Source organism: Taurulus bubalis (assembly GCF_910589615.1).
Source record: "Taurulus bubalis genome assembly, chromosome: 13".
NCBI classification, from domain to species: Eukaryota; Metazoa; Chordata; class Actinopteri; order Perciformes; family Cottidae; genus Taurulus; species Taurulus bubalis.
In genome coordinates, this window is record NC_136601.1 from 22,968,572 (window position 1) to 22,983,021 (window position 14,450).

General features: G+C 40.6%; 3 protein-coding genes across 3 annotated transcripts in view; all 3 read left to right on the forward strand.

Moving 5' to 3' along the window:
- spdl1 (spindle apparatus coiled-coil protein 1) overlaps positions 1-3,902 on the forward strand; it is a gene marked incomplete at both ends in the record, with an annotated part of 13,325 nt that extends 9,423 nt beyond the window's left edge. The window contains 4 exons of the mRNA XM_079228887.1: positions 536-602; positions 784-963; positions 1,776-1,845; positions 3,755-3,902. Coding sequence (XP_079085013.1) covers positions 536-602; positions 784-963; positions 1,776-1,845; positions 3,755-3,902 — 465 coding nt within the window. The remainder of the gene's footprint in view (positions 1-535; positions 603-783; positions 964-1,775; positions 1,846-3,754) is intronic.
- A 2,242-nt stretch (positions 3,903-6,144) lies between these two features.
- sil1 (SIL1 nucleotide exchange factor) lies at positions 6,145-10,982 on the forward strand (the record flags this gene model as incomplete). Its single annotated transcript, XM_079228888.1, has 11 exons — positions 6,145-6,231; positions 6,777-6,915; positions 7,060-7,165; positions 7,338-7,449; positions 8,195-8,281; positions 8,825-8,920; positions 9,014-9,135; positions 9,393-9,489; positions 9,598-9,762; positions 10,251-10,415; positions 10,570-10,982. 11 exons carry the CDS (start codon positions 6,145-6,147, stop codon positions 10,765-10,767), a joined length of 1,374 nt encoding a protein of 457 aa, XP_079085014.1. The 3' UTR covers positions 10,768-10,982.
- Positions 10,983-12,182: 1,200 nt separating this feature from the next.
- uvssa (UV-stimulated scaffold protein A) overlaps positions 12,183-14,450 on the forward strand; it is a 39,104-nt gene continuing 36,836 nt past the window's right edge. Inside the window, exons 1-2 of the mRNA XM_079228255.1 lie at positions 12,183-12,215; positions 13,165-13,292. Coding sequence (XP_079084381.1) covers positions 13,183-13,292 — 110 coding nt within the window. The 5' untranslated portion in view covers positions 12,183-12,215; positions 13,165-13,182. The remainder of the gene's footprint in view (positions 12,216-13,164; positions 13,293-14,450) is intronic.

The following is a 14,450-nucleotide window of genomic DNA, read 5'->3' on the forward strand; positions in this document are numbered from 1 at the left end:
ACATTTGCGCCATTAGTACCGTCCAATAGATACTGACATGCCCTAAGAGGCAAGTAAGAAAATAATATTGTGTTGATCGGTTTTCTAGCTATGATTTGAACTGTTTACTCTCCTAGGTTTTGCCAGAATAATCTGTAAATTCCTTAAAAAGAATTCAGGTGAAACAAGTTTTTCTAGGTTTTTCGGTCTTTAACAGGATTGTTTTTTCAAGGTCCTTTTTTTCTTTTTTGTGGTTTCGTCAGAATTATTGTGTATTTGGTGTTATAATAGTAATTTCGGCCATAAAAGGCCCACAAACAGTACGTATTTCTGCCTGCCAGTTATATCACAAGATACACAAAGATCCATGATATAATATTACAAAACACAACAACTGAAACATGGGAAGTGCCAGAAGTAATAATGCCCATCCACTTCTTCAGCTCTAAGCTGTAGTTGGTGACTATGGTAACGTTAACAATAATAACTGCTTATGAGATGCAAACATAACACTGAGTTACAGAAAGATTTTGTGTATTTCTGTTCCCTTCTACAGACTCAGAGTGACGAGATTAGACTGCAGTTACGAGTAGAAGAGCTCCAACACAAGTATGAGCCCAAAGGTAATGCGATGAACACTGAACCCATTTCTGCTCATTGGTCATGACTTCTGTGTCTCTGGCGTTCTGGATAGAACGTTGAGGACTGGCTGCTTGTAATGACATGGATGCAGGTACATTCCATGTCATTGTATCACTGTAACATTGCTGCCTCTTGCAATATTTTTCTCTATATTTGTCTCAGATAAGAATCTGATCCCGAAGAGAAGGAAAGAGAAGTTACCTGTTGACATTTTACCTTCCTCTGAGAAACCACCACTTGACAAGGAAAAGCAAGTCCTTGCTGTGAAGATGGATGTCACAAAGACTGCAGAACATGAAGTAGATACCTCTGGCACGGCTGAGGCAGCGAGCTCTGCACAAGGTGCGTTCATTGGAGGAAAATGTGAATTGGAATTGAGTCCAGTTGCTCTCCATAAGGAACCCACAGTACACATTGGTGTGGAGTTGTATGAGATACTTATCCATAGTCAGTGTATTAATGGTCAGAACTCCACCAGTTTAGAGAAACAGACAGCAGTACCAGCATGGGAGCAAAGCAACGTACAGCTATGGACGGGGCAGCAACACTATGTATTGTAGCCACCTAAACAAAGTCAGTATCAATTCAAGTGTTCCCTACATTTAGAATACTTCCCCCACTATACCTTGCTGTTAGACATCCCATCCCAACAGGGAATTTAAGCCATTATATCCGTCAATGGGCTCTTTAAAGCCACGGGACTCCATTGACAAAAAAAAAAGTAATTTTCTCTCGCTACAAGGGAGTTGATAGTAACCACGTTTAGTTTGTGTCAAAAGTCAAATGACAGTTTTGGTCAAAAGAGTCCGGTGGCTTTGAAGAGAGCATCGATGATTGGAAAGGGCTGTCTGATGGCAAGGTAAAACAGTGAAAATATTCAAAATATAGCTTCCACTTAACTAATACAGATTTTCCAGGTTGTACTGTTTGTTCGTTGCTGCCCCCGTCCACAGCAGACCCGGAGACAGACCTTCACCTAGCGGTTAGCTGGTACAAGACAAAGACAAGTACAAGACAAAGACGTCTTTGACTTAACACCAACACTAAAACCTCTTCACATTCTGTTCATACTGTTGGTACAGTCTTCGTTTTAAAAGACATCATGTGATGTGGTAGCACCGTTAATAACTTTGCCATTTTGTGTTTTGGTTCAGAGTCTGAGCCCCGGCCTGCAAAGTGTGTGAAGATCAGCGAAGACAAGGCTGTCGTGATCCCCCACCCCAGGTAGTGTGTTGCCTGCTGGCAGGTCATGGCGTGGCTTTTGAAGTGTACAGAACACAGAGAATAAGTTGGCACAAATCATACTTAGCACTGTTTATTTTAATGACAGGTATTTGAATGAATATTCAAATATTCATTTTCGCACCACCTCATTCATTCACATTGCTGTGGGATGAATGGTTGAGTGGCATTCATCCTCCTCCCTGAAAGCAGGGTGGAGGATGAATGCGACTCAGCCACCGATGTAAAGAAATGCTCTCGCTGCCTCTCTGTCTGACTTTTCTCCGTCACTTTTTTCCCCTCCATGATATTTAGAGAACTTGCACTGAGAAATTACAGACGGTAATTATCTCTCACTGGAAATCATCACGATTTTGTGAAACCCTTTTCATTCCTCATCTTAGTTTCCAGTTTTACGCACTCGCTCCCCGCTAATGAGTCTGCTCGCTCAGAGCGTTGTGTGCTCTCCTCTCGCCCCCATTATTCACTGCTGCCATTCTCATTAAAAGTCATCACCCCCCAAAATATCAAAGTTTACACGAAACATGTTTGCTAACTGTCAAGCTTGAAATGACAACTAACGGTCGATCAAAATCTACCTGTTAATTTATTTTGAGTGCACACTTCCTAACCCTAACGCTGATTTGGATAGCTCAGGTAAATGTAAACAGGCGTACAGTACATTATGGCTCAATAAAGTACACACTGTGACTCACTCTCAACCAATCAGAATGCTTGATTTCATCTATCTGTATTATAATATATTGTATAAAAAAAGAATTAATTCAGAACAAAATGTATTTGTATTTTAGATAAAACTAAATATTTTTTCTAGAGCAACAACAGTTATGTTTACAACAGCAAAGTAAAGTATAATTACTTGATTTTGTATATAAACTCAATAATATCTCACTGGGAACAAATTTACAATGTGAATGAAATAAATAACATTTCTGAGTGAAGTTTATAAAGAATGAAGCACACAGAATCAGTCTTTCATCCTGAAAAGTTTACAATCATTTTAAGATACGTGTCAAACTAAACAGTAAGACTTCTAAGTTAACATGTTTATTTTCAATTTATTTTATTTTGTATAGCCCAAAATCACAAATCAGCCTCAGAGGGCTTTACAATCTGTACACATACGACATCCTCTGTCCTGGGACCTCACATCCGATCAGGAAAAACGCCCCCAAAAAAGGGAAGAAACCTTCAGGAGAGCAACATCCTCTTATCAGGATGGACAGAGGCAATGTATGTCATGTGTACAGAATGAACAACACAACAGAGTTACAACACATTATAACACACAAATGTATACTTGTTGAATAGGTGTATTGATAAAGTGTTGGCTTGGTTTTATTACATTTACAGTAAGAAGCGTACCTTCACTTCTCCTGTTTCACTTGTTTCAGTGTCTCTGCTTTGCTGTTTGCTGACTTCCTCTATGTGTGTGCTTTGTGTTTGAATATGGAGGAGAGGCTGCAGTGCCATAATAAATGACACACAAACACACACACACACACACAAAAGTACAGTTAAATTGGAGCTTGTCAATACTCCGGTCTTTTAAATTTCGCACCAGTGCCAATTCAATACTGGGTTTCAGTACCCATCTCTAGACCCACAAATGAAAACCCAGCTCTATGGAAGTACTAGTGTTCTAAAACTACTCAGAGAACCTTGAAATTAACACATATGTCATTGGACACTCATTGGACACTCATTGTTGTTGACAGTTCAATTTAAAAAAATATGATTAAAACTAATTCAAATGAAATTGCATCTTTGGTGAGCAATGAGCAATAGAAACACACCATCTGAATGACTTCTTGGGGAGAACATACTTTAGATCTCAGCCAGAAGTAAAAAGAGACAAGTGACAGATTTGTGTTTGTGATCCGGCCCTCAGCTCTCCTGTGACGGACTGTAAAGACGTGGAGATCGAGGAGAACCAGCAGCAGAAAAAGAGAGAGGAGAAAAGAAAGAAACAAAAAACAGTGGAAATGATCCACGTCAGCTCTGAGAGCAGTATGGAGAACCAGTGTGCTCAGCAGTAGCTCTGTCTATCTCTCTGTGTGTGTGTGTGTGTGTGTGTGTGTGTGTGTGTGTGTGTGTGTGTGTGTGTGTGTGTGTGTGTGTGTGTGTGTGTGTGTGTGTGTGTGTGTGTGTTTCTCCATTCAAATAATTATATATTTGACTAAATTCTCTTATTTTTTTTCTGTATATCTGCTCAATACTGTCAATATATCTAAATCTTACTGTATTAAAGTTTTGTATTATACAGTATTCTGTCTTCAATATTTTCCAAAACAGATAAAAATGTCCTATTGACTTCAATCTCCTGTTTAATATTGCATTAATAAGAGTGCTCTTAAATAAATAATATGATAATGTATAGTTTGGGCTACTTTGCAATGAATTATATTGAAACACATGATATATATATAATGTATATCTTTGACCAACTCTGCTTATCAAGCAAATTCAAATGCAGCGCCTTGCAAAAGTATTCACCCGTATTACAAGCTGGAATTCAAATAGATTTTTATTTGGACTATGGTTCAGAGGTGAGCAGGGTCATCCTTAAATCAGAGGATCGGTGATTCAGTCCCCGGCTCATTAGCCCATGTCGATGTGTCCTTAGGCAAGACAGTGTGTGTGTACGTGTGTGTACGTGTGTGTACGTGTGTGTACGTGTGTGTACGTTAGTCCTGATGGGCAGGTGGCACCTTAGCCCCTCCCTTCGGTGTGTGAATGAAGAGTAGTGTTAAAGCGCTTTGAGTTGTTGGAAGACTAGAAAAGAGATAATAAAGTACATTCCATTAACATTTATGTAATATACAAAATAGTTCAGGTGAAATAAGAAATATATGTTTATTTTATAAAATTCTCAAGAACATTAAAACGTAAAAGTTCTGTGTATAGTACGATATTACCCCACTAGAGATCTTATAGTACCATATTATCCCACTAGAGAGGTATAGTACCATATTTCCCCACTAGAGAGTATAGTACCATATCACCCCACTAGAGATCTTATAGTACCATATTACCCCACTAGAGTGTATAGTACCATATTACCCCACTAGAGAGGTATAGTACCATATTTCCCCACTAGAGAGTATAGTACCATATTATCCCACTAGAGAGCTGCGCTCACTGAATGAGGGGCTACTTGTGGTTCCAAGAGAAAGTAGGATGCGAGCCAGAGCCTTCAGTTAGTTTGGGCTATACAATTTATATTTAATTCAATTAAATATTGCCTCATGACCACTCCGGACCAGCTAGTGGCAGCAGTGTTCGCTTGCACCGCTTCAACAGCTTTCTAAAGAAGAAGAAGACCTACGTGGACCAATGAGAGCATAGGGGACAGTGACGGAAGGCTTCGGAGGACAGCGCAGTATACCAAGTGTGTCTGAGACCCGGTCCGTGCCTGCATGTACTCGGTGAGTTGTTGCTCTCGCGCTGCCGGTATGTAGAGCTGCAGACCGGTGCTCTGGAGCTCTACATACCTCTCAGTGTTCGGCTGCTGTCACGTGGGAAGATGGTCTACGTTAACCATCTGGACTCAACCCAGTTTGACTAGCTTGACTTATTTGGTAGTCATAACTGTCTTACAGTGTATTAACAGGAGTCAATGCTAAACGCACAAGTAAAATAGACGTAGTATATACTGTTACTATAGCCACAGAACAAGGTACGTTTAAAGCATCCAGTCTGAATGGAGTCTGTCCTGCAGAGTGACTTAGTCGGTATTGGATAAAGTACTAGGTGGTTAATCAACACATTTATTGTTTCTTTTTTCTTAGTAAGAACTAAAATAACGATAGTAATTTCATAAGGAATAAAACCAAAAAGGATTAGAATTTATCACTATTTAGATATAACAAAAGATAGTTTCTAGAGCAGTACAAGTGATGTTACCAACAGCAAGGTCACTATATATACTGGAGACAAATCTAAAATGTAATTAAAATAAATATTATTATCCCCTTCTGTTTGTCTGACTCATTGGTTTCAATCCTTAAAATTACTGAGCACTTAATGATTTAGAAATGGTTCCAGTCCTTTGCACTGGTGTACATTAGCAAAACCCTTTTCACTGTACAGCCTTGGAAAGCTGCCCACAGGGAGGTCTGTCGATTATTCTGAATTGTTATAAACTTCTGCACCTGTTTTATTTGTTAAAGGCCCTGGAGCAAGAAAAGTACTCTCTTCAGAAGGAAGTGGCATTAAAGACTCGGATGCTTGACTCACTGCAGTCAGACCACGACTGTGTGAAGAACCAGCACAGACATCATGCAGCTGCCGTCCAGGTCTGCTGCGGGAGCCGCGCTCCTCTTGCTGCTGCACTGCTGCCAGCTAGCGAGCATTGTTGGACAGAAGGTGAGTTTATTGTATTGTCCAGATATTATGCCTTGCATTACGTCACGTTTGGGATGGGGACAGAGCATGGAGTGTGTGTTGACCACTGGACGTATTGTATGTGTAGTGAGCCTGAACTCGGGTATGACTAGTTTGGGTGCATCAGCAGGAACATGTCGGACAAGTGGGGGTTTAGTGTTGAACTGTAAGCTTCAAATAATGAACTAATGAGGGAGAGGAGTCTTAAGGAAAATGAGTTCTGCTCATCACAAAAGTAGCTGTAAAGATGGGGAGTTTAACAAGAACAATGCTGCTCTGCTGGTTCTTTGGATCCAGTGTTCTCCAACAGGAAGATACAGTGGGGTACATGCATGATGGGATGATGTTATAAGGGCCAGCAAGGTTTCAAACACTGAGAAGTGTTGGGTCTAATGCATACAATTTCCCCAAAACTTATATGCAAGCATGCATATTGAATGTAGTCTTTTTCAATACAAATAGTTGTTTTTGTGTCGGTATTAAAACTTCAAAAAAGTAAGTGGTGATGTTGTTGTCTGTGTTTGCAGTCTGCATTAACTGTGGTGAAGAATCCAGATGGGAGGGAGGGAGGAGGTGCTGATGAAGAAGCAGAGGTGACTGTTGATGAAGATGAAGGAGATTTAGAGGTGGTCCAACCTACTGAGGACTGGCAAACGCTCAAACCAGGTAATGTAGTGCAGTGTGTACTGGTACTGGTCGTTGTCAAAAAGACTGTTCTGTTTTAGACTGTGTGTGTGTGTGTGTGTGTGTGTGTGTGTGTGTGTGTGTGTGTGTGTGTGTGTGTGTGTGTGTGTGCGTGTGTGCGCGCAGGCCAGGCAGTGCCAGCAGGTTCCCATGTGAGGCTGGATCTGCAGACGGGTCAGAGGGAGGTCAAACTGGGAGAAGAGCAGCTTAAATATTGGACACAAGAACACAGGTAAGGGTCCGTAAATACAACCCTTTCTTTAAGATTGAGTGACTTCAGTAAGTAGTTTATTTCACTGATTTCATACTTTGGAGAAGCAGCAGTGACTGCAGCCTTGAGTGTTCTTGCTTCGAGCGAGACACAATCCTATTATTCTATCTGCAGTAAAGGTCTGTCTTTGCAGAGAGACAGAAGAGATCCAGTCCACCATCAGTCCTGATGAGCTGAAATGGGCCATGAAGAAGATGAAAGAGGAACAGAACTCAGAACGCCAAGACACAGACCAGCAGTTAACAGTACAGCATATTCCATGATAGATTAAAGGGATAGTTTGTACTTTGTTAAGGGGGGTTGTATTAGGCCATTGTCCATAGTCAGTATATTACTTCCAGTAGATAGTTTGGAGAAACAGACAGGAGCAAAGCAACGTTCTGCTGTAGACGGGGCAACACGTATTTCAGCCACAGAAAGAAATCAATACCAGTTTAAGGGTACGCTATATATTTAGAATATTTTTCCTTTTTCCCCCTTGCTGTTCCAACAGGTAAGTGAGATGGTTACAACCATCTATGCTCTCTTCAAAGCCACAGACTACTTTGACAAAACCAATAATTTGAACTTGCACTAGTTAATTTGTTTGTTTGTTTGTTTGTTTGTTTGTTGGCGTGTCACCCTGGTGACACGCCAACGCTATTAGTTTGGATTTAACAAATTCTCACAATAACACTAACCAACTAACCGATCAAGGCAGCGGGAGACCGGCGATTGTTTTGCAAGCTAAAGTGAGTCTGGTGGCTTTGAAGAGAGCACAGAGACCAGCTGTCATCAAGGTGAAGCCGGGAACACATTCTAAATGTTGCATACACATAAACTCATATTGATTTACTGTTTATTTTTTAAGGTGGCTATAATACAGTCATTGTTTTGCTCCTATGCTGGTGCTCCTGTATATTTCTCCAAATATCTATGACTGTGCTATTTTCCACTTTTATTAATAACTTAAACTTCTACTGTGCTGTATGTCTCCTCTTTGCCACGTAGGACTCTGTGGCATCCAAGTACCGTTCCCTGGACGAGTTAAAGAGAGACCTGGCTCAGCTGGACCTGCTAGTGGAGACTGATTTTCAGGTAAGGGATTGGAGTCTTAGCGCTCTATTAGTGGTACATTACATTTAACTTGCAAAAATCGGGGGAATCCAACTATTCCATTTTTTTAAATAGTTTTCACATTTCCGAAATTAGGCCTTCGAATTCTGCAGAAATAGTTAAACTGATTAAAAGTCGGAGGAACGGCTTGTCAGTGAAATAAGAATAACTTAAAGGTCAGCAGCTTGCAGGATGAATTGAGAAAGTAAACAGCATATAGTTTATAGTGATAAAATGTGTAATCAATCAGAATAATAGTAGTGCTAGTATCGTCATAGGATATGGTATAGTTTCAATCATGCACAAAGCCACAGAGATCTGACCTGTTCACAGTGGTCAGAAAGCATCTCTGCATGTTGAGGTGTTGGTACGCTGTGGGAACGCACCTCTTCTCGCAGCTGCTTCACAGTAAAAGACTTTCATTACAAAAGCTGATTTTGTGTTTTTTACTGTGAAGCCGCTGCAAGACATGTTCAAATTAACTGTCAACAATATTGTATTTGTTTGTGTTGTGGCGGTGTGTAGATAATGAAGCGCTTGCTGGACCAGTTTAACAGCAGCAACTCGACCACAGAGCAAAGGCTGAGCATCCTGCTGGAGCTGGAGTATCTGGTGCATCAGGTACAGAACACACATCAAACCTACACGTCTGCTTACATATGTGTTCCGAGATGGAAGCTGCTAACTTTGTGTGTGTGTGTGTGTGTGTGTTAGGTGGATAACGCTCAGACCCTGTGTTCAATGGGGGGTCTCCAACTCATTCTAGAGGGTCTGAACAGCACCGATATCAGATTGCAGGAACGCTCTGCCTTTGTTCTGGGATCTGCTGTGTCAAGGTACAAACAGCTGTGTTTAAGATCTAGCTCATGTACTGATCATACAAATTAAGCTGCATCTCTACACGGCACCTGTCCAATATCAAACAACATCAAAATACTCCTCCAAGTTTAGTAGTAGTAGCTCCACATGTGTATGAGCAGGTGCCTAACTTCACGGTGTCCTCTAGTTTAAAATGCACGCTTGTTTGCACTCTGTGCATCAACATCCCTGCCAGTGGTAGCTAACGGTTGCTAACAGAGCTTCTGTCCTTTAGTAACCCGGTGGTTCAGGTGAAAGCGGTGGAGAGCGGGGCCCTGCAGCCGCTGCTCACCATACTGGCCACGGCACAGCCACTCAGGGTCAAAAAGAAGGTACTGAACACAACACACACCTGCATCACAATGTATGGTTGAGAAGGTGTGTACAGATGCATGCAATTCAGGTGTAATGTTTCCTGTGTGTGATTGTCCTCCTGTCAGGTTCTGTTTGCAGTGGCCGCCCTCTTGCGTAACTTCCCCTATGCACAGCGCCACTTCCTGTCACATGGAGGGCTGCAGGTCCTATCAGAGCTGTTCAAGGCAGACGGAGGTGGAGTTCTGCGCACACGCATTGTCACCATGTTGTATGACATGATCAGCGAGAAGGTACAACAAACAAACTGTAGAAACCATTTTTGTACACTTTTTTTTTTTTTGAGTCACTGATGTTGGGGACAGCAATCAGCTGTTCAGTGGTTTAGTTTTGTGAATGGAAACAGAGGGGGTGAGAGAGGAAGTCTGACCTATTTAACGCTTTTTATCGTATTTCTACCCCAGTGTGGAAGTCACTAGAATGTTTTGAATGTGTGGTATCCAGCCTAAGTGTTTGTTTGTCCCCTCTGCAAATACATATACAAAACGCCGCCACTGGATCTGTGAATCATTGACAACCAGCATCCGCATGTTGGTCATTCCTCCTCAGCCTCTCTGTGACTCCTTTTTTTAAGTTTCAGATATACAAACTGTATTTCAAGTTTATCTAGGAGTTTAAATCTACCCCAGGTTTTCTTTTTCTGTAGGCAGTTTTCTGGCTTAGACTTTAAGGATGTAGAACATGACTTCCTAAATGATGCTGGTCTGTCCTGCTCCTCCAGGAGCTGATCTCTCAGGCTGGTCTGGACCTGGTGCTGGATGCCTCCCATGAGGAGCGGGTGCATCAGTACTCTCTGGTGTCTCTGCAGGTGGAGCTGCTGGAGAAGGGCTGGTGCAGTCTGGTCCCACAGCTGCTGGAGTCCACTGAGCATGACTACAGAGAAAAGGTGGACTGACTTTGATACAAAAGTTGATGATAAACACATTTTAAGCAGCTTTAATTCTACATGACCCAGATATGTCTTTAGGAATCCCAGAATGGCTAAACAAATATATATGAAATGAGCGTGTTTCTAAGTGTTGCTGTGTTTTTTCTCTCAGGCTCTGCGGGCTTTGTTGGCGATGGCTCCCGTGTGTTTGGATCAGTACCGCTCGGACAGCGCTCTGCTGGGCTCTCTGCTCTCTCTCAGAGACCAGTACCAGGAAATGGTCCAGTCAGAAATGATTGTAGGAGAGGAGAACAGCTACTTTGCAGAGATTGTAGAACTTATACATGCTCTCCAAGTCAAAATGAAATAATGAGATGGCTGCACATGCAGAGAGAGAGAGACTTCTGACTGCAGGGATGAAACCGCCACTCTTCAAACTCATGGCAACAATAGAAGGACAAATTCCTCAAGACAAGAGTCTACTGCAGGCAACTCAAGGACAAGGGTACACAGATGTTGGGCTGGCCCTGTGGATGGTGTTTTTTATTTAATTAATTTTATTGGAACCTTTTTTGGATGCGGGTGGGGATGAGAATAAATTTGTATTTTTTTACTTTGTGTTCATAATTTATGAATAAATTAATTAAGTAAGAAGGATGGTGTTTGTATTTGTGGATTTCCTGTAGGGTTACCTTCAAATTCAACCGGGAATTCTAGTGTTAAAAGTCAAAGCAATAATCTTATCTATATGTTTATCGGACCAATGTCTGCGGCAGCCAGCATCAGTAACCATCATTCACTTCATAATCAATCCGGTGACTTTAACAAATATCTAATTGTATCTTAAAGCCGCTGCAGGGAGAACTGGTTACATGCCACAAACCAACATTGTCCAGTGCGCTGTTGATCCATTTATTCATTGCACAGTGACACCAGCATCAAATCAGCATTGTTGGGTCTTACATGCTTCAGAACACCACACGGTCAACAACGGTTTGATTCCCGTCCACATACCTTATTCTCATCACTAGGCACTTACGCCCTTGGGGGCGGCTGTAGCTCGTGGGGGGAGGTCGCCGGTTCGATCCCTGGTCTCCCCATAGTTTGCATGTCGAAGTGTCCTTGAGCAAGACACTGAACCTCCTGTTGCTCCCCGGGCGCCTCACGGCAGCACACTGCTCCTTAACTACCAAGGATGGGTTAAATGCAGACAGCAAAAAAGGGGATTAATAACTTCTTCTTACCAATATGCAGTTTTATATGAAAGCGCTACCCTATGTTCAATGTCATAACTGTAAATTCACGTTGTGTTTTCCTGATAGATAAAATAAAACAAAACTACATTATGGCTCCAACAATATATAAACGACACATCTTATTCATATTTCTTGTTTCATGAGGATGTGACTGCATTTTAAGATGGTAATAAATTACCATCAGTCACATCCTCATAAAACAAGAAATATGAATAAGATGTGTGTTGTTTATATATTGTTGGAGCCATAATGTAGTTTTGTTTTATTTTATGTATATTGTTTGCTTTGGTACCCATACCAGACTGGTAAATTCTGCAGTTGTGATCTGACAACATCACCGAACATATCTATCACCGAAAAACGAAAACTGTATTTGTATTATTCATTGCATTAGACAGCATACTGTATGTTATGAGTGGCATAACGGCCCTTATGTATTGTGTCTAGGCGCAGTTCAAGGGGTGTGGCCTTATCGATGCTTTTATTCTGAAAAGTGTAACCGGTACTCCAAGAAGCTAACGGGAATATGTGTGTTTCGAGGCAGGTAACAGCTACATAAAAGGTTGTTACCTTAAACACGGGGCTGAAGAGCAGATGTAAATGTAATGTCGCTTGTCATGAAAAGATTACGAGTTACACTGGTCACCTGGCGCTAACAGCTAGAACAGGTACTGAGTTTCAGTAACTGAATAATACGTGTTTAATGACACCGACAAGCTGTGTTTACATTTGTTAGCATTGTAGCAGCTAGCAAAGTGCTATACATTCACGTCAACGCAATTTTAACTTAAATACATTTTCTAGAATTGTCTAGTTGTATAATATTACTACTTTATGTTTTTCTTTTAAATGTCGTGAAACAAAATGCTAAGACAAGCGTTAATTCACTTCAAATAAGTGTAGTAGTAATATACATAGTAGCTAGTAGAAAGAAGAAATAACTAACTTACTACTACTACTGAGGTCTGTAGGAATACACAGAGCTACTACTACTACTACTACTACTACTACTGAGGTCTGTAGGAATACACAGCTCCACAGAGCTGCTATTACTACTACTAGTACTACTGAGGTCTATAGAAATACACAGAGCCACTACTACTATTACTACTACTACTACTGAGGTCTGTAGGAATACACAGCTCCACAGAGCTGCTATTACTACTACTACTACTACTAGTACTACTGAGGTCTATATGAATACACAGCTCCACAGAGCTGCTACTACTAATACTGTAATTCAATAATAAGTATTTGTTTTAATATTACATGACAGCCTTCTATACCCATCAGAGATATGACACTGTATACAGGTTAAGCATTTGATACAATATTGTTTAGGAATACAACACTTCCATATTATTTTGTCTTTCTTTCTTTCTTTCTGTGTACATTTACATCCCACTTTTCAGTTTTGCGGATGTTTAGATATTTGTCTCATTGAATGGTTTGGCTGGAGAACATCTCTCTCTGTAAACTCTGTTTACTCAGTAGTATATCTCCCTGCACAGGTGTGTTAATGAATCGTGATGGAGTTGTCTCAGAGAGACAGGCTGTCGGAGCTGGTGGAGCAGCTTACCACATCAGGAGAACCCCAGCTTGACCAGGACAGGATGAAGGAAATCAAGAAGATCTGCAAGTATGTCACGAATTAAAGCTACATTTCTACCAAGAGAGCTCATTCAGGCATTAGTCACAGCGTACCATTTAGTGCTGGGCGTAAACAAGTTTACCGGTGATTTCACTTACTAGTTCCTCCTCTCTGAAAAAAGCCAAAATAGTAGTGTATTAAAGCACAGTACATATTCAGAATTCCCAATCTGAGCTGACGTCACACGTTTGCTCTGGGCCCCTTCATGGTTACATGCAAAGGTTTCAATACATGTTTGATGATTCAAAATGTTCTCCATAGTCTGTGAATCATACATACATAAACGCCACTGCATGGTTTCATTTTTTTTTTTTACCCCAACCAATCAAACAATACGAAGGCCAATGTAGGTTAAAGGAGGTGGGGGTAATATTCTGAGTAAAAACATTGTAAAAATTTAGAAAAAAGTAATACATTAAAGAGAAAAAAAAACTTGTAACAATGGTAGTATCGTGGTTATATCTGGACCCTGGTCCAACCCGACACCTCCTGCTATTATCATTATTATTATTAGTTGCATTTCTATTACTATTGCCAATACCATTACTTCTTTTATTATTATTATTCTACTGTTGCTGTTATTTTTGGTAGTTGTAACTTTTTCACCATGCCTACTACTCATTATATGAATAATTTCTGTCATATGCATTGAATGTGTTGTAATTCTGTTACGTTGTTCATTGTGTACACATGACATCTATTGATTCTGTCCATCCTGATAGAGGATCCTCCCCTGTTGCTCTCAGAATCAGAATCACAAACGAGGAATTTTTCTAGGCGGAAGGTGCATACATTAGACACGAGACAAACAACAATCAACAATCAACGACAACAATAGTGCAATGATATTAAATCAAATATAAGATAAAGTGCTCAGACAAACAGATAATGTTTATGTAAGTGTATGTTAAAGTGACATGTGTGTTTAAGTTTAAGTGTATGTTAAAGTGACATACATACAAAATGCATACAACATTTTTCTCCCTGTTAAAGGGTTTTTTGGGGAGTTTTTCCTGATCCGATGTGAGGTCCCAGGACAGAGGATGTCGTATGTGTACAGATTGTAAAGCCCTCTGAGGATAATTTGTGATTTTGGGCTATACAAAATAAATTGAATTGAATAGTAGTACTGATAATAATAGTGTA